Source organism: Oncorhynchus mykiss, chromosome 15, assembly GCF_013265735.2.
Source record: "Oncorhynchus mykiss isolate Arlee chromosome 15, USDA_OmykA_1.1, whole genome shotgun sequence".
Taxonomy (NCBI): Eukaryota; Metazoa; Chordata; class Actinopteri; order Salmoniformes; family Salmonidae; genus Oncorhynchus; species Oncorhynchus mykiss.
Genome location: NC_048579.1, coordinates 17,330,284 through 17,351,277, shown reverse-complemented (window position 1 = coordinate 17,351,277; position 20,994 = coordinate 17,330,284). Strand labels below are relative to the sequence as shown.

General features: G+C 45.5%; 1 protein-coding gene across 1 annotated transcript in view; it reads right to left on the bottom strand.

The window, feature by feature from the left end:
• The window catches only part of LOC110490933 (histone-lysine N-methyltransferase 2C), a 228,806-nt gene that overhangs the window by 121,685 nt on the left and 86,127 nt on the right, over positions 1-20,994 (bottom strand). Inside the window, exons 12-13 of the mRNA XM_036945610.1 lie at positions 5,223-6,794; positions 3,596-4,566 (exon numbers count right to left, since the gene is read on the bottom strand). Coding sequence (XP_036801505.1) covers positions 3,596-4,566; positions 5,223-6,794 — 2,543 coding nt within the window. The remainder of the gene's footprint in view (positions 1-3,595; positions 4,567-5,222; positions 6,795-20,994) is intronic.

Below are 20,994 nucleotides of genomic sequence, written 5' to 3'. Positions count from 1 at the left end.
CCGGTAAATATCTCAAATAAATTGCTGCCGGTCAAAATGTCCAACTCCACATTTTTCGAACGGAAACCCGAACGCACGCACACACTCAAATGCTCAGTAGAACTCACAGACAGGCAAGCAAGCAAGCACACACTACACATAGGAAATCCCAGCTGATCCTAGCGATGAAAGCAAACCCTGCAAATGATCCTGTACAGGAAACAGTAATCCTCCTAAGAGGGAAAAAACTAAAAGAGAAAGTATGGACTACACAAACACAAGTGCTTAGGGTCACACCCGCGAAATCTACTATTAAAATAAGTATTGCACATGTTCGCCCAAAGTCGAAACAAGGTGACATCTTTTATATGCGAGTAGTTGCAGATGCATCCTAAACATTTTTTTATATCATATCCAAAACAAATCCAAGTAAAAAACAAACATTGACCTCTATACTTAAAAATAAATAAATGAAAAGGTAAACATCATTCAAGGCTTTCCAGTTCTGAGTCAAAAGCTGACTATTGGGCTTAGATATACCGAGAAGCCAAGTTGAATTTCCCCTTCTGACAGCTTTGGCTGGCCTTAAAAAGAGGTGTCCTCCCTCTTCCCTCAGCTTGGTGGAAATGGGTTTGTGTCGTGCTTCATGCCTCAATGAGCTCTTATACGAATTAAAACACCTCCAAAAGACTCCTTTATATGGTGTCCCCCCTCCTCTACCCAGCATCAAACCCTTGGCACAGACCTCAGCCCTCGCTACTCCCTCCCCAAAGGCTCTTATACTCTTATACTCAACTATGTGAACGAGAGAGTGATAGAGAAAGAAAGAGGAAGAGAGAAAGACAAAGAGAGCAAGAGAAGGAGAGAGGGGGAGGGAAAAAAGAGATAGCAAAAGAGAGCAAGGAAGAGCGAGATAGTGAGCAAAAGAGCTAGAAAGAATGCAAGAGAGGGAGAGAGAAAGCAGCCAGAGCCTCTCAACATTAATTAAAACACACTCCACACTGGCACTAAACTGAGCAACAAGAGGGAATGGGAAAGGAGGGAATATAATTACAGAGAGAGAGGATACGAGCTGTGGATCAGCCAGAGTAGCACAACTCCCACCACAGCAGAGCAGTCTTTGGATAGAGCTACAGACCTAGTTGAACAGCTACAGAAAGTCCCAGAGAACTACAAACCTGCTAGAATAGCTACAGACCTGCTAGAAGAACTAACGGTTTGTTATAATGGCTACAGACCTACTAGAACTACATACCTGCTAGAATAACTACAGACCAGCTAGAAGACCTACAGACCCGCCAGAAGGACTACAGACCGGCTAGAAGAACTACAGACCCGCTAGAAGAACTACAGACCCGCTAGAAGAACTACAGACCCGCTAGAATAGCTACAGACCTGCTAGAATAGCTACAGACCTTCTAGAAGAACTACAGACCTGCTAGAATAGCTACAAACCTGCTTGAAGAACGAAATACCTGCTAGAAGAACTAAAAGGTTTGTTATAATGGCTACAGACTAACTAGAACTACAGTTGAGGTCAGAAGTTTACATACACTTTAGCCAAATACATTTAAACTCAGTTTTTCCACAATTCCTGACATTTAATCCTTGTAAAAATGCCCTGTCTTAGGTCAGTTAGGATCACCACTTTACTTAAAGAATGTGAAATGTTAGAATAATAGTAGAGAGAATGATTTATATATTTTTTTTCATCACATTCCCAGTTGGTCAGAAGTTCACATACACTCAATTTGTATTTGGTAGCATTGCCTTCAAATTGTTAAACTTGGGTCAAACGTTTCAGGTAGCCTTCCACAAGCTTCCCACAATAAGTTGGGTGAATTTTGGCCCATTCCTCCTGACAGAGCTGATGTAACTGAGTCAGGTTTGTAGGCCTCCTTGCTCGCACACACTTTTTCAGTTCTGCCCACAAACGTTCTACAGGATTGAGGTCAGGGCTTTGTGATGGCCAATCCAATACCTTGACTTTGTTGTACTTCTCTCCTCATGATGCCATCTATTTTGTGAAGTGCACCAGTCCCTCCTGCAGCAAAGCACCACCACAACATGATGCTGCAAACCCCATGCATCACGGTTGGGATAGTGTTCGTCGGCTTGCGAGCCTCCACCTTTTTCCTTCAAACATAACGATGGGCATTATGGCCAAACAGTTCTATTTTTGTTTCATCAGGCCAGAGGACATTTCGCCAAAAAGTATGGTCTCATCGCGCACCAGTGACTCCTGTGGCGGGCCGGGCGCAGTGCACGCTAACCAAGGTCGCCAGGTGCACAGTGTTTCCTCCGACACATTGGTGTGGCTGGCTTCCGGGTTGGATGCGCGCTGTGTTAAGAAGCAGTTGGGTTGGTTGGGTTGTGTTTCAGAGGACTCATGGCTTTCGACCTTCGCCTCTCCCGAGCCCGTACGGGAGTTGTAGAGATGAGACAAGATTGTAATTACTAACAATTGGCTACCACAAAATTGGGGAGAAAAGGGGGTAAAATCTAAAAAATCAAAAATACAAATTGACAAAAGTACGATCTTTGTTCCAAACAGTAGTATGGCTTTTTTATGGCAGTTTTGGAGCACTGGCTTCTTCCTTGCTGAGCGGCCTTTCAGGTTATGTCGATATAGGACTCGTTTTACTGTGGGTATAGATACGTTGTACCTGCTTCCTCCAGCATCTTCACAAGTTCCTTTGCTGTTGTTCTGGGATTGATTTGCACCGTTCGCACAAAAGTACGTTCATCTCTAGGAGACAGAACGCGGCACCTTCCTGAGTGGTGTGAAGGCGGAGTCACATGGTGTTGCATACTATTGTTTATACAGATGAACGTGGTACCTTCAGGCATTTGGAAATTGCTCTCAAGGATGAACCAGACTTGTGGAGGTCTACAATTTGTTTTCTGAGGTCTTGGCTAATTTATTTTGATTTTCCCATGATGTCAAGCAAAGAGGCACTGAGTTTGAAGATAGCCCTTGAAATACATCCACAGGTACACCTCCAATTGACTCAAATGATGTCAATTAGCCTATCAGAAACTTCTAAAGCCATGACATCACTTTCTGGTATTTTCCAAGCTGTTTAAAGGCACAGTCAACTTAGTGTATGTAAACTTCTGACCCACTGAAATTGTGACACAGTGAATTATACGTGAAATAATCTGTCTGTAAACAATTGTTGGAAAAATTACTTGTGTAATCACAAAGTAGATATCCTAACCGACTTGCCAAAACTATAGTTTGTTAACAAGACATTTGTGGAGTGGTTGAAAAACAAGTTTTAATGACTCCAACCTAAGTGTATGTAAACTTCCGACTTCAATTGTACAGAATACTGCTAGAATACCTACAGACCTGCAAGAAGAACTACAGACCTGCTAGAAGAACTACAGACCTGCTAGAAGAACTACAGACCTGCTAGAAGAACTACAAACCTGCTAGAAGAACTAAAGGTTTGTTATAATGGCTACAGACTTACTAGAACACCTACAGACCAGCTACAATTGCTACATACCTGCTAGAAGAACTACAGACTAGTGGAGCTTCCAATCCAGTTTTGGGAAAGAAACCTTCCTGTAAAAAACGAGAGAGAAAAAAATAGATGAAAAGCCTTACCTGCTTCACCCTTGGTCTCCCAGGGGAGAACTTCCTCTTGGAGATGGCAGGCTTCCCCATGCCAATCTTGGGAGTTAGGGGGAAAAAGGTTGTGGTGGTGGGAGGCACACAAGCACTATATCCAGAATGAGGTTGTGTCTGTGGTGGAGCAGCCTGGGCCTGGATTTGGACCTGAACCCAAGGAGGGCTGGACTCCCTGGGAAAGGACTCTGTAGGGAAGAGGGGCCGGATTGGCATGAGCGAGAGCTCAGGGGACATTTCAGGGGAAGCCTTTGGGGCTTTGTCCTCTCCCCTCGGTGAGCTGAAGTCCGAGAGGTTGTGGTTGCTGGCGGGCATGATATCCATTTCTTCTGTAGTATCCATGTCTACGGGGCTCTCCATTTCAGGAAGTTCAGCCATGGGACTAAGCTCATTTTCTCTGATTGTGTCCTCTGCAATGGGCAATATATTTGGAAGCAACACTTCCCCCTCGTCCAAAACAATTGGAGGCAACTCCTCATCCTCCAACCCCTGCAACTTCTCCTCAACCTCCTTTTCTACAACTGCATCCTGCATGGGTTCCATAACATTCTGCTCAACAGTAGTCTCCATTGCAGCCAATTCTAAAGGCTTCGTTTCTACAGGTGCTACTTCCATAGGCTCCTCCTCCTCCACAGGAGCCTCTTCAGTAGTCTCCTCCAAAAGCTCATGAGATATTTCTTTGGTGGGCGTGGCTAAAGTCGTTTTTGAGTCCTCCGATTTGGTCTCCTCCCCCTCTACATCGCAGGGCAACAAAGCCTCCTCGGGCGCCGCACCTTTTTCCGTTTGTAAAGAGTCTGTTATTTCCAGTTCCTGTTGGAAATCGTCCACCGGTGAGGCGGGACTCTGGGAGGCGAGCGGTGACACGTCCGCTAGAGTTCCAGACCTCTGGGGAGACTCCCGGCCCTCCGCCAGGGTAACGGTCACCTGAATCTCCTGCGCCAGTTCAACACCTGGAACAGAGAAAGCCAATCAAATAAGAGCATAACCTTGTTTGCTTTATTGAATGGATGTTGTGCTGAACTTTTTCCAAAGTCACAAAGCAAGTGGAGAGTTAGTGGTTGAGGGAAGTTATACTTAGACATTGTGATTTTAAAGCATACACAAGTGCACCAAAACATCAGGAACACCTGCTCTTTCCATGACAAACTGACCAGGTGAATCCTGGTGAAAGCTATAAAATGTTATTGATGTCACTTGTTAAAACGACTTCAATCAGTGTAGATGAAGGGGAGGAGACAGGTTAAATAATTATTTTAAATCATTGAGGCAATTGAGACATGGATTGTGTATATGTGCCATTCAGAGGGTGAATGGGCAAGACAAAAGATTTTAGGTGCCTTTGAATGGGGTATGGTTGTAGGTGCCAGGCGCACCGGTTTGAGTGTGTCAAGAACTGCAAATCTGCAGAGTTTTTCACACTAAGCAGTTTCCCATGTGTATCAAGAATGGTCCACCACCCAAAGGACATCTATTTGACTGTGGGAAGCATTGGGGTGAACACGGGCCGGCATCCCTGTGGAACACTTTCGACACCTTGTAGAGTGCACGAAGGTGTTCCTAATACTTTGTACTAATACTTCGTGTCGAATGGTTTTCTATACTGTACCTGATGGAGACACTTTAGGCTCCTTTAGAGGGCCTGGACGCGCCTCCTCCTCCAGCCGATTGCCTGGACGCGCCTCCTCCTCCTGCCGATTGCCTGGACGCGCCTCCTCCTCCTGCCGATTGCCTGGACGCGCCTCCTCCTCCTGCCGATTGCCTGGACGCGGCGCCTCCTCCTCCTCCTCCTCCTCCAGCCGAGGGCCTGGACGCGGCGGCGCCTCCTCCTCCTCCTCCAGCCGAGGGCCTGGACGCGGCGGCGCCTCCTCCTCCTCCTCCAGCCGAGGGCCTGGACGCGGCGGCGCCTCCTCCTCCTCCTCCTCCAGCCGAGGGCCTGGACGCGGCGGCGCCTCCTCCTCCTCCTCCTCCTCCAGCCGAGGGCCTGGACGCGGGGGCGCCTCCTCCTCCTCCAGCCGAGGGCCTGGACGCGGCGCCTCCTCCTCCTCCTCCAGCCGAGGGCCTGGACGCGGCGGCGCCTCCTCCTCCTCCTCCAGCCGAGGGCCTGGACGCGGCGGCGCCTCCTCCTCCTCCTCCAGCCGAGGGCCTGGACGCGGGGGCGCCTCCTCCTCCTCCAGCCGAGGGCCTGGACGCGGCGGCGCCGCCTCCTCCTCCTCCAGCCGAGGGCCTGGACGCGGCGGCGCCGCCTCCTCCTCCTCCTCCAGCCGAGGGCCTGGACGCGGCGGCGCCTCCTCCTCCTCCTCCAGCCGAGGGCCTGGACGCGGCGGCGCCTCCTCCTCCTCCTCCAGCCGAGGGCCTGGACGCGGCGGCGCCTCCTCCTCCTCCAGCCGAGGGCCTGGACGCGGCGGCGCCTCCTCCTCCTCCTCCAGCCGAGGGCCTGGACGCGGCGGCGCCTCCTCCTCCTCCTCCAGCCGAGGGCCTGGACGCGGCGGCGCCTCCTCCTCCTCCTCCAGCCGAGGGCCTGGACGCGGCGGCGCCTCCTCCTCCTCCTCCAGCCGAGGGCCTGGACGCGGCGGCGCCTCCTCCTCCTCCTCCAGCCGAGGGCCTGGACGCGGCGGCGCCTCCTCCTCCTCCAGCCGAGGGCCTGGACGCGGCGGCGCCTCCTCCTCCAGCCGAGGGCCTGGACGCGGCGCCGCCTCCTCCTCCAGCCGAGGGCCTGGACGCGGCGCCTCCTCCTCCTCCAGCCGAGGGCCTGGACGCGGCGCCTCCTCCTCCTCCAGCCGAGGGCCTGGACGCGGCGCCTCCTCCTCCTCCAGCCGAGGGCCTGGACGCGGCGCCTCCTCCTCCTCCAGCCGAGGGCCTGGACGCGGCGCCTCCTCCTCCTCCAGCCGAGGGCCTGGACGCGGCGCCTCCTCCTCCAGCCGAGGGCTTTGACGCGCCTCCTCCTCCTCCAGCCGAGGGCTTGGACGCGCCTCCTCCTCCTCCAGCCGAGGGCTTGGACGCGCCTCCTCCTCCTCCAGCCGAGGGCTTGGACGCGCCTCCTCCTCCTCCAGCCGAGGGCTTGGACGCGCCTCCTCCTCCTCCAGCCGAGGGCTTGGACGCGCCTCCTCCTCCAGCTGAGGGCTTGGACGCGCCTCCTCCTCCAGGGACACCTCCTCCTCCACCACAGCCATAAAGACATCTGGAAGACAGGAAATAACAACTAAGTCACAATTTGATTGAGAGCTCTGCTTCTCTCAGAAAACTAGGCTTCCATCCAAATCTCACTGAAAATAACTGAAAAATCTGTTATGAGAGTAAAATTTGGTCCTATTGAAAATCTGGCCATGAGACAAAGGAATAGATGAGAATAGACAATGGGAAATTGAGTCCCTACTCAACAATTCACAGCCCTTCCAATTAGGCTCTAATCTCAAGTTAATTAGGGAACATCTTCCTCCAAGGTACTGCAACTCCCCGCCCTCCCCATCCCAAAGCCCAAACCCCAGCTGGTTCAATAACTCAATACTTAGTGTTCCCTCTATAAACATAGCCTAATTTAATTGACAATTTTCAGTTTGATCCAAGTCCTCCCCGATGACAGTCATGCAATACTTCTCCACATTGCATCATGATTATAGCAGTGATACAGGACTACATTCTAGTATTTACATGAACTCCATCCACTATAGGAAGACTTGGTAATTGTTTAATAAGGAAGGGATGTGTGAAATGAGACATTAAAATGATAAGCATCATTTCAAGACTCTAAGACTCAATGCATCTACTGTCTAGGTCTACATCAATGCAAAAAAGACTACTGGGGTAAAGTGCCCATCAGTTTCTTTCCATTTTCCGAAACAATCTAGTTAATTTCCCCTGCAACGACCTTTCACTCTCAACTCCCCATTTCTGTCTCTTCTCCTTCCATCTTCAGCACCTCTCCCCCCTTTCTTCCTCTGCTCTCCTCCTCGCATTGGAGGAGCAGAAGCACATGCAGTAAAACCCAAAGAGGGAGGAGTCACCATGACAACCCCCGTTTACAAGGACCCACTCTTGTTAGAACACCACGGCGATGTTTTCAGGCAGAAAATAAAAATCCCAGCGAATCGGGTGAGAGAGATGAGAGGAGTTTGAACAATCCCACTGTGTTTGGCCTGCAATGAAAGTCTTAGGCTTTGCAGTGCGGTTTTGCATGGCACCCGCACAACAGTACGGTGCAGATAAACTCCCATGTCAAAACAGAGCTCAAGATTTCTTTGAAAGCAAACTAAATAGGGTTTACAGTGAAATGGATGGGTGGGACAGAACACAGGAGGAGAGTCATGGAATTCAAAGTTAAATCATCTGTACCTGAGGCCTCAGAGGACCCACCTGGTACTCTAGCACTACCACACCTCAATGGGAGGTTTAGATAGAGGGAATGTTGCTGTAGAACCCCTAAGCTGCATGCAGGCGCGCAGCTCCCTGGGAGTGCTGCGCAGAGGAAATGTCAACCCGCACTGAGAAGCAATAGATTAAACTTCACTCAACTTTCTAGAGTTTTCTCCCTTAGTTAACACTATCAACGATTCCCTTAACTGTGGGATTTGTGATCGAACCAACGCATTAGCCATGTTCAATGGAACATACCGAAACAAAACAAACCATACAAGACTTAGTATGCCAAACTAACTATGCAAGAGATTTTGTTGTAGGCAGAACGCATCTAAGTTGGATTCCATTGCATTGACAGGCATGACTCAAGCCCGTACAAAGACTGGTGCACCATAACCAACAAGAGCTACAGTGGGCCTATATGCAAATAGACCATTGCCATATATGGATCTGTGCAATTGACTTTGAACTGGACTGTGTTTACAGCATTAGTGGTGCGAGTAAATGCACTTGTTTTGAGAACAAAGCGAGAGCTACATGTAGCCATGTGTGCACATTTGTTCATATCCTTTGCTATTTAGTGAGTTATTAGCCCAGTTAAAGATCATTTGTAGTCAGCAATGGGGGAGTGCTCTTGTGAGTCAGGCAAAGAGCTTTTTTTGTCTTAAAGGGGCAGTCTTGTATTTTAAGACAGGCTTGAATAAGCTAAGTAGCCAATTTGCCTAGGGTAGCATGATGTGTTATTCTCTGTAATAATGGTATGGGAATAATGATGCATTGTATTTTGTAAAGTGGTTTCTTGCATCAAATGCCACAACGTTTTCAGTCACATCCTTGTCTGAAGGACAAGTGGATAAACAGGTTCATGACAAGTAAGGCTGTTACGGTGACCGTATTACCGCCACACCGGCGGTCTCGAGTCATGAAGGCAGTCAAATTCCATGTGTCCTTTTAGTCACTGTAATTAGGCTTCTCCAAGCTCTGATGCTGCTGATGGTCATTAGCAGCCTACCAAACTTGCTAACTGCCTGGTACTCAGCAGTCAATTGTTCCTCTAACCACTCTGACATCAATGCAAATGTAAATCAAAAATCTAATTAAACACTTCATGAGAGCCAAAGAGCTCATGTTGCGCATTATTTCTATAGGCTATGCAATTGCGTGAAAAAAACAGAGTGATGGCCTCTATTAAAAAGAGGATCCAGCAGATTTCTATAGGCTAGGCCTACTATATTTATTTTTCAATTTAAACAGATCGCTGATCTTCAAAACAGGCGTACAGCCTACCTGGCTGGAATGAAAATGAACCATGGGAAAAGCTATCCATTCACTATTTAAGTGCATAGATGACAGGGTTGGGTAGGTTACTTTCTAAATGTAATCCGTTTACAGTTAGTTACCTGTCCAAAATTGTAATCAGTAAAGTAACTTTGGGATTAACCAAACTCAGTAATGTAATCAGATTACATTCCGTTACTTTTAGATTACTTTCCCCTTAAGAGGCATTAGAAGAAGACAAAAATGTATGTTACCAATTTAACATCTATTGCAGGATAAATCAATGTTAAAGTTTACATAGCTAAAGTTTACATTACATCCATACATGGATGTAAATGGGTTGGTTATGTAGGCTTTATGGGTTGGTTATGTAGGCTTCTTCTACATATAATACGATTAAATTATATCTTTACATTAACAACCAATGTCCATCAGAATACCAGTCATTCCAATGAACTTGACCTTCAAGAATAGGACTTGGAAATATGAACGCATAGATTAGCCAAATTGTTTTACCTGAGCATAACCCCAAAACTAAGGACTGATTAGCCAGCCCTACTCTGTTGTTAATGGTTTTGTCGTCATGAGGACTGATTGGGCTCATTGATTCGAGTTGAAAAATAAATGCTGCGCTCATGGAATGGCACGCTTTCAGCACAACTATTTACATGTGAAAATGAATAACATATGCTGCATTCACTATAGGCCTATTGTTAACCTTTTTGTTGGTGATACATTGATATCTTGAAAATATTAAGCTGTTTAAAAGGCAAATCTACAGATGAAACAACAACAAAACGGGCACCCCGCCTCTGTTTTGGTAAAACGCTGAGGGATGGGTATGGAGAAATGTAACCACGCTCAGATTAATAGACAGAGCTATGATGCAAGGACTGACAATCTATTACATAAAAGTATTGTTTTAACTATGTTATGAGGCTATACCATGTTTGTTTACATTTACAATGTTCAAAAAAACGTTGGAGAAAAACAAGCTTATATTTTGTGTCCTCATGGAATGTGACAGTTGAACTAAGCTCACGAGGCATTTAGACGTTAAATGCTTCAAGAATCAACGGATAGATATATGTATAAGTCAAAAAATGGATGTACAGTTGAAGTCGGAAGTGTACATACACCTTAGCCAAATACATTTAAACTCAGTTGTTCACAATTTCTAGTAGAAATTCCCTGTTTTAGGTCAGTTAGGATCACCACTTTATTTTAAAAATATGAAATGTCAGAATAATTGTAGAGAGAATGATATATTTCAGCTTTTATTTCTTTCATCACATTCCCAGTGGGTCAGAAGTTTACATACACTCAATTCGTTTTTGGTAGCATTGCCATTAAACTGTTTAACTTGGGTCAAACATTTCGGGAAGCCTTCCAAAAGCTTCACACAATAAGTTGAGCGAATTTTGGCCCATTCCTCCTGACAGAGCTGGTGTAACTGAGTCAGGTTTGTAAGGCCTCCTTGCTCGCACACACTTTTTAATTTCTGCCCACAAATGTTCTGTAGGATTGAGGTCAGGGCTTTGTGATGGCCACTCCAATACCTTGACTTTGTTGTCCTTAAGCCATTTTGCCACAACTTTGGAAGTATGCTTCGGGTCATTTTCCATTTGGAAGATCCAATTTGCGACCAAGCTTTAACTTCCCGACTGATGTCTTGAGATGTTGCTTCAATATATTCACATCCTTTTCTTTCCTCATGATGCCATTTATTTTGTGCACCAATCCCTTCTGCAGCAAAGCACCCCCACAACATGATGCTGCCACCCCCGTGCTTCACGGTTGGGATGGTGTTCTTCAGCTTGCAAGCCTCCCCTTTTCCTCCAAACATAACGATGGTCATTATGGCCAAACAATTCTATTTTTGTTTCATCAGACCAGAGGATATTTCTCCAAAAAGTATGATCTTTGTCCCCATGTGCAGTTGCAAACCATAGTCTGGCTTTTTTTATGGCGGTTTTAGAGTAGTGGCTTCTTCCTTGCTGAGCGGCCTTTCAGGTTGTCATTATAGGACTCGTTTTACTGTGGATATAGATACTTTTGTACCGGTTTCCTCCAGCATCTTCACAAGGTCCTTTGCCGTTGTTCTGGGATTGACTTACACTTTTCGCACCAAAGTACATTCATCTCTAGGAGACAGAACACGTCTCCTTCCCGAACAGTATGATGGCTGTGTGGTCCCATGGTGTTTGTACTTGTGTACTATTGTTTGTACAGTTGAACGTGGTATCTTCAGGCGTTTGGAAATTGCTCCCAAGGATGAACCAGACTTCGGATGCCGACAGCAATCGCACCACTGGAAGACATAGCTTGGACTGTAGTCTACAAAAGCCTATTCCTGATCTTTTCCAGCGATCCATCAAACACATTTGATGTGTCATCATAGTGGTCTCTGACCTCCGCCTTTTTTCAATGCCGATTTTTTTCCTGCTGCCCGTTTCGAGATAGGGGCATGAAGGGTCCTTTCTAAAGTAAAACACATTTCACACATATATTATTTAGTATATGTTAAGACGAGATTATATCAAGTATAGTGTGATGGTGACAATATTAGCCTATCACTTGTGAATGGTTTGTATCACAACTAAAGTCGACAAATAACTTCTTAAAATTAAGCACATTAATCCGCTTTACAACAGGTGCAGAGCCTAACTGGCATACACTCAGCGCGTGAGTTAAGTTTGGGGAAGATCATTTTTCACCATAAAAATGCACCTTCATAATAAAAGCATTACATGCACAATCACATTTGTGTTTACTTTTAAGAACGGTGTTTTCCTGCTAATGGAACATTCGTGCATATGGCCTACTGCCGTGTCTGCATTGCTGTGCTTTTTATGTTAAGAAATAGCCTAATAGTTTATCAACATTTTAAGCTAAACGCTCTCATCTGTTGCGTAAGGCTCATTGCTTAAAACAGGATTTTTGATGCTAGTGGTTATATTAAATTGGGATCTATCGCATCCCACAACTGTCCCAGACTATGATTGGAATATTTATTTCTCACACAGAATAGGTCAACTTTTGTACTGTGGGGGATAGTAACAGTGGCTTGTAGGCTATGCGTGGAAGCCAGGAGGTGTGTTTATGTCCATTAACGGTCAATTACCATGAGACCAGCAGTTATTTGCTTGAATCACCGGCTGACAAAATGTCATGACCGCCACAGCCCTAATGTCAAGCCCTGCATGTTTTTTTTCCAAACGCCTCATGGAATGTTGGACTATTTCCATGTTAAAATGTTATAGGATGCATTTTCTCCATAGTTTTGATGGTAGACCACTCTGGTAGGCCTACATTATGATCAAATAGCAACAAGTAGCCGACTTGACCGCTGTTAAAACTAACTTAGTGGGTACAGCCTCAGTGCTCACAGTAAATGGAAGTTGCACAGAATTTTCACAATGTTCAAGTTTGCGCTCAGTAGACCTGATATTTTGCTCAGTGACAAAAATTTTTGATTTTTTTGAAAATTTGCTGTGACACCTCAAATGTTTTATTTACGAGCAAACGTATCTACCAGGAAAATTAAGGATTCTATCTTTACCATCTGAAATATTTTTCATTGTGCCCCTAAATGTCTTTGTGTGAGCCAACATTTTTCAACTTAGGCGCACAAATGCTCCTTGTAAAAAAGGAAAACTCATGAGTTCATAGGTTTACTGGTAAAATGCACGACAGGGAACTTCAAGGGCACTCCAGGCAGAGCAAAATTCAGTTCAAAATTCTAAATTCAGGTGGTAGAGAAACCAAAAAAGGTTGGGAACCACTATTGTAGAGGCAGTGTGTGTGTGTGTGTGTGTGTGTGTGTGTGTGTGTGTGTGTGTGTGTGTGTGTGTGTGTGTGTGTGTGTGTGTGTGTGTGTGTGTGTGTGTAGAGAGAAAGGGGGGTGAGATGGAAAAAGCGAGGGTGAAAACAAGAGGACAGACAGAGGGGGGAGAGATGGAGAAAGTGCCTTTTTTTTTAATCCACTAGTGGTAAATACACCAGCATCTCTCCATCTCCGTCTCTTTGCTGCTACCACCATCTACACTCAGCTAACACAGACGGAAGAAGAGGGCAACGAAGACAGAGCATCCCATTGGCTGAGCCCGGGGAGTTATTTTTAACTTGTGGCAGAACCCCCCCCCAAGAGAGCTGTAAATCTCAGCACCATCAGAGAGCACAGACAGGCACAAGACTGGATTCCCTTCACACTTCCATTCTCATTTATCTGATTATGCTGTCAGGCTGTGTTTTCAGAGAACAAGTGAAGAATGTTGGTTCAATGTGGGACTGCCCATATGGAAATCTATACATGTATGATTGTAAGTTGCCTTGTTTAAAAGCATCTGCTAAATGGCATATATTATTTTATACTGAACAAAAATATAAAATGCAACAATACCAAACATTTTACTGAGTTACAGTTCAAATAAGGAAATCAGTCAATTTAAATAAATTCATTAGGATCTATGGATATCACATGACTTTGCAGGGGCGCAGCCATGGGTGGGCTTGGGAGCCAGGCCCACCCACTCGGGAGTCAGGCCCAGCTAATCAGAATGTGTTCACTCACACAAAAGGGCTTTATTACAGACAGAAATACTCCTCAGTTTCATTTGCTGTTTGGGTGGCTGTTCTCAGACGATATCGCAGATAAAGACGACTGAAGTGGAGGTCCTGGGCTGGCGTGGTTATATGTGGTCTGTTGTTCTAAGGCAGGTTGGACGTACTGCCAAAACATCATCTCTCTACCAACTGCCTTTCCCCATGACTGTTGTCTTGCAAAAGGTTTCTGGTTATTTCACAGACGCTTCATATCAGTGACCCAAAGGATGATGAAGCGAATGACAAGAAGAGGGGCACAGCAACATTTGATAGACTGTTGTAGTAGAGAGGTTTTATTTTGCACATTGTTGAGGCCTGCAAAACCTACTTTCAGCCAGCCCAGAATGTGTCAATAGATGAGAGGATGGTAGCCTCAAAGGCCAGAATTGGCCTCAAACAGTACATGAGAAACAAACCAACCAAGTGGGGTTACAAGCTGTTTGTGTTGGCTGATTCTGTGTGTGCCTACACATGCAATTTTTTAGTCTATGAGGGGAAGAACAGTTTTGCTACCGGTAAGGGACTTAGCTATGACTCTGTAATGGAGTTAATGGATTTTCAACCGCTAGGGAAGGGCTACAAACTGTTTGTGGATAACTTCTACACAAGCCCTACCCTGTTTGCAGACCTTAGGAAGCTGGATGTGTGGGCTTGTGGCACCATTCGTACCAACAGGGTGGGCTTTCCGAAGACGAAGGTGAACGACATGCCTAAGCGGGCTCAGCGGGGGACCATGCGATGGATCCGTGAAGATGGCCTGCTTTTTGTAAAGTGGATGGATACCAGAGAGGTGGTGATGTGCACAACAATCCACAAGTCCTTCAGTGGGGATCATGTTGTCAGACGTGTGAAGGACAGTGCCGGGGCATGGACCACCAAAAATGTCCCCATTCCAACTGCAGTAAAGGACTACAACAAGAGCATGGGAGGTGTCGACCTATCAGATGCGCTAACAGGCTATTACAATGTTCTACATAAGACAATGAAATGGTACAAGACGTTCTTCTATCATTTCATCGACATTGCTCTGGTGAATGCATTCATCCTACACAAGGACATGGCTAAGAGCTGTGGAAAGCCCTTCCTCTCACAGAAAGCCTTCAGAGAGCTGGTAATCAAGGAGCTTGCTTGCTGCAGCACCACGTTCTACCTACTCTACCTCTGTCCCTTCTGCTCCTGCCAAGTGCTCATCTGCTTAAATTTATTTCTGCATGTATGGATGTGCCTAAGGGCCAAAAGGGCACAGCATGGAGGCGTCGCTGTGTTGTTTGCAAGATGAAGTCCCCGATCACTTGCACCACATGCTTGGTGACCCTCTGCTTTACAGCAGAAAGAGACTGCTATGGCACATGGCATCAGCAGCACAATATTTGTAGAGCTTTGGCAAAGTGGGTGGGGTTATATTCTTCCTGTTTGGCCCTGTCCGGGGGTCTCATCGGATGGGGCCACAGTGTCTCCTGATCCCTCCTGTCTCAGCCTCCAGTATTTATGCTGCAGTCGTTTATGTGAGGGTCTTCCAAATATTGAAAGTGTTTAAATAGTTACCCATGTTATTTTGGGGGTGGGGGGGGGGGTTAGAATACCATTTTGGTATTTTGTATATAGTTATTTGTTTCAAAATGTATACCTTCACCAATTTGGCCACTTGGGTACATTTGGGCTACTTGTGTGGGACACCTGGGGGACTTCATGATAAATGTCATGTAGCACACTCATTTTGGAAGTTATCATTCTGAAACTTTGCACAAGTAGTGTTGCCCTCTTATATTTTTCACTGAAATTGTCCCCATCATCCTATCTGAATGTTTGTTTTATCTTGTTCATTTTAAAGATGATACAAAAAGAAAAAACTGTTTTCATTGTTTTATCTAAACCAGATCTATTGTGTGTTATTCTCCTACATTCAATTCACATTTACACAAACTTCAGAGTGTTTTCTTTCAAATGGTACCAAGAATATGCATATCCTTGGTTCTGTGCCTGAGCTACAGGCTGTTAGATTTGGGTATGTCTTCAGGCAGAAATTGCACAAAGTAGGGGGGGAGCTGCAAGAGGTTATTAAAAGGAACCACCAGCTTTCATATGTTCTCATGTTCTGAGCAAGGAACTTAAACGTTAGCTTTCTTACATGGCACATGTTGCACATTTACTTTCTTCTCCAACACTTTGTTTTTGCAGTATTTAAACTAAATTGAACATGTTTCATTATGTATTTGATTGATGTATTATATTAAGTTAAAATAAGTGTTCATTCAGTATTGTTGTAATTGTACTTTATTACAAATAAAATAAAAATCGGCCGATTAATCAGTATCGGCTTTTTTGGTCCTCCAATAATCTGTATCGGTGTTGAAAAATCATAATCGGTCGACCTCCAGATGAGACTCCCACTAGAATGATGTAGTTAATGTAATACAAAGGGAGCGGGCCCTGGTCAAAAGTAAAGCACTACATAGGGAATAGGGTGCTATTTGGGACACACCCTGCAATAAAAAGGCCCTTGCTTGAATCACACCCTTGACATTGAGGCAAGAGCTCCCATTGTCTGGAGTGGTAGAATTTTTTTTTTTTTTTAAAGGTGCTGAAGTTCCAATCACACTGAAACACACACAACACCATAGCCTCAGCTGCACTGGCTAGATCAAGAGACAGGGTAGATGTAGAAAGCAGGAGAGAAGACCGGAGAGAGGGAGAGAAAGTGAGATAGGACCGGTAGAGAAATAATAGAGCCAACAGGATATAAAGTGTGAAAAGGGGGCTTAGTCAACCCCCCCCCCCCCATCTCTTGTCTCCGCCTCTCTAGAACACATCCCCGTCATCACCCAGTCCCAGGCATTCAGCCTATATGTGCCCAAGGAGAGACCTTTCACTTCTTCTCCTATGAGCAGCACAGAAATAGAGGGCAGGGGAGGGGGAATGGGAGGGAGGGAACGAACAAGACAGAGAAATAGGTAAGGCAGACAGTCGTGAGACACAGACCGGTGTGCAATAACCAATCAGAACTGCAGTAGGCCTATATGCAAATAGACCTATATGCAAATATGGAATGGTGCCACTCAATTGAACTGGACTGCGTTAACAGCATGAACAGATGTGCTTGTTTTGAGATCAAAGGAAGAGCTACATGTAGCGAGTGCGCACATTGAATCATTTTACTCTTATATTCGCCAAAATACTTCTTTTCCACCATAATTTGCAAATAAATTCATTAAAAATCCTACAATGTGATTTTCTGGATTTTTTTTCTCTCAGTTTGTCTGTCATAGTTGAAGTGTACCTATGATGACAATTACAGGCCTCTCATCTTTTTAAGTGGGAGAACTTGCACAATTGGTGGCTGACTAAATACTTTTTTGCCCCACTGTATGCGCGCACACACACTGATGCGTTTGCATACATGCATGTGCATCCCGCTTGCACACACTAACACAATCCCTCATATCCTACTCTTACACACACACACACACACACACACCAAAAAGGCATTGGAGAAGGCTGATGGGTGGCTACAGGGAGAGGAGAGGAGGAGAAAGGGGGAAATCACAACAAATCCACGCCGCAATTCATCTGGGTGCCAAGCGGGTTGGGAACCGGGTCCATTTTCATTAGGCCCGGTAATAACGCCTTCGAGGGAAATCAGATTGGCTTTTAGCTGGTGGGGCCAGCCCATGATAGGTCACCAGCTGGTTCTGTGAATACAGGAAGCCAGTAATTGATGCATTTCTCTCCCACCACTCGCTGCCTGGCTCAGAGAGATGGAGTGGATGGAAGGGATTCAGACAATGCTGTGTGGACCTTCCCTTTGAGTATCGGCAGAATTTAACTGCATCCTCCAAAAACACTTAACAAAACCCCAAACCCAATTAGTTATTGTCCAGAAAATGTGATCAGGCCAGTTTGTTTGAGCTAAATCGTCAACAAGACTACAGCACTATTCCACATAGTCAACAACAAGACTACAGCACTATTCCACATAGTCAGGTAGACAATGACCCTAATTACACAGTCAACATTACTACAGCACATAGTCAACAGTCAAAAAGACCACAACTATTTTCCAGTCAACAAGAACACAACTAAGTCAAAGACTACAGCACTGTTCCATAGTCAACACAACAACATGTTTACACACTAATGCAAAGACTACACGACTATTCCACAGTCAACAACTAGACTACAGTATTATTCCACAGTCAGCTAGACCACAACACTTTTCCACATTGTCAGCAAGACTACAATACTATTCCACATAGTCAACAAGACTACAACGACATTCTACATGATCAACTGGACCAGTGGTTCCCAAACTTTTTATCGTCCCGTACACCTTCAAACATTCAACCTCCAGCTGCGTACCCCCTCTAGCACCAGGGTCAGCGCACTCTCAAATGTTGTTTTTTGCCATCATTGTAAGCCTGCCACACACACACTATACAATACATTTAGTAAACATAAGAATGAGTGTGAGTTGTCACAACCCGGCTTGGGGGAAGTGACAAAAAGATCTTATAGGACCAGGTCACAAATAATAATAATCGCTAATTTTGCTCATTATTTAGCCATCTTACATATAAAACCTTATTTGTTGAATTAAAAAAATGTGAATAACTCACCACAGGTTAATGAGAAGGGTGTGCTTGAAAGGATGCACATCACTCTGCAATGTTGGGTTGTATTGGAGAGTGTCAGTCTTAAATCATTTTCCACACACATTTCGTTTTCATGCTAGTGAGGGCCGAGAGTCCACTCTCACATAAGTACGTGGTTGCAAAGGGCATCAGTGTCTTAACAGCGAGATTTGCCAAGGCAAGAAACTCTGAGCGCAGCCCTATCCAGAAATCTGGCAGTGGCTTCTGATTAAATTACATTTTCACAGAACCCCTTGTTGCAATTTCGATGAGGCTCTCTTGTTCAGATATCGGTAAGTGGACTGGAGGCAGGGCATGAAAGGGATAACGAATCCAGTTGTTTGTGTCGTCCGTTTTGGGAAAGTACCTGCGTAATTGCACACCCCCAGCTAACTCAGGTGCTTCGCTATATCACATTTGGCATTGTCCGTAAGCTTGAGTTCATTTGCACACAAAAAAAAAATCATACAACGATGGAAAGACCTGTGAGTTGTCCTTGTAAATGCAGACAGAGAAGAGCTCCAACTTTTTAATAATAGCCTTCATTTTGTCCCTCACATTGAATATAGTTGGAGAGTCCCTGTAATCCTAGATTCAGATCATTCGGGCGAGAAAAAACAAATCACCCAGATAGGCCAGTCGTGTGAGAAACTCGTCATCATGCAAGCGGTCAGAAAAGTGAAAATTATGGTCAGTAAAGAAAACTTTAAGCTTGTCTCTCAATATTGTAAAAAAAACATTCAATACTTTGCCCATTGATAACCAGCGCACTTCTGTATGTTGTAAAAGCGTTACATGGTCGCTGCCCATATCATTGCATAGTGCAGAAAATACACGAGAGTTCAGGGGCCTTGCTTTAACAAAGTTAACCATTTTCACTGTAGTGTCCAAAACGTCTTTCAAGCTGTCAGGCTTTCCCTTGGCAGCAAGAGCCTCTCGGTGGATGATGCCGTGTACACAAGTGGCATCGGGAGCAACTGCTTGCACGCACGTTACCACTCCATTATGTCTCCGTCATGGCTTTTTGTGCCATCAGTACAGAAACCAACGCATCTTGACCACTTATGTCACAATAATTTAAAATATCCTCTCATGTTGTCCTGGTTTCCAGTGGTTTGCAGAAGAGGATGTCACTGATGCGTTGTGAAACAGTGTTGTTTGATGAAGGCATTGTCTGTATAGTTTTTTGCCTTTTCCCCTAGCGTCGTCCCAGCCATATCCGCGGCAGCAGGAATAATTAAGTCCTCCACAATAGAATGTGGCTTGCATGTCCTAGCCACTCGGTAGATCACCATATAAGACGCTTCTAGCCCCTTCTTATGAATGGTATCTGTTGCTTTTATAGTCTTAATACTTGGAAGTCGTCTTTATTCTCACTCAAAAAACTCCTGTGGCTTATTTTTCAAATGGTCATGTTTCAGTTCTAAATGTCTGCGCAAGAGTGAAGGTTTCCCGCGAGAGAGTAACGGTTAATGTGATTGGATGTTAATTATTTGACTAGGCTCTGACTAGGCTACCTGTATTTAACATTGTGTTATTTCGAAGAACACTAGATGGCTTAATTTCATTTTTGGCAGTGAAACAAGGCTACTCGGGCGAGAGAGAGAAAAAAAAACTCACCCAAATGTATAGCCTCGTTGGAAAATATAATTGCACTTTGAAAATTGTGCAGATTATGCAGATGTGAATCACATTTTTATTTGGCGTACCCCCGACGGCATTGCGGGTACCCCTGTTTGGGAATACCTGAACTATGCAGCACTAGTCCATAGTCGTCGTCAACGACGAGACTACGGCACTAGTCCATAGTCGTCAACGACGAGACTACGGCACTAGTCCATAGTCGTCAACGACGAGACTACGGCACTAGTCCATAGTCGTCAACGACGAGACTACGGCACTAGTCCATAGTCGTCAACGACGAAACTACGGCACTAGTCCATAGTCGTCAACGACGAGACTACGGCACTAGTCCATAGTCGTCAACGACGAGACTACGGCACTAGTCCATAGTCGTCAACGACGAAACTACGGCACTAGTCCATAGTCGTCAACGACAAAACTACGGCACTAGTCCATAGTCGTCAACGACGAGACTACGGCACTAGTCCATAGTCGTCAACGACGAAACTACGGCACTAGTCCATAGTCGTCAACGACGAGACTACGGCAATAGTCCATAGTCGTCAACGACAAAACTACGGCACTAGTCCATAGTCGTCAACGACGAGACTACGGCACTAGTCCATAGTCGTCAACGACGAGACTACGGCACTAGTCCATAGTCGTCAACGACGAGACTACGGCACTAGTCCATAGTCGTCAACGACGAGACTACGGCACTAGTCCATAGTCGTCAACGACGAGACTACGGCACTAGTCCATAGTCGTCAACGACGAGACTACGGCACTAGTCCATAGTCGTCAACGACGAGACTACGGCACTAGTCCATAGTCGTCAACGACGAGACTACGGCACTAGTCCATAGTCGTCAACGACGAGACTACGGCACT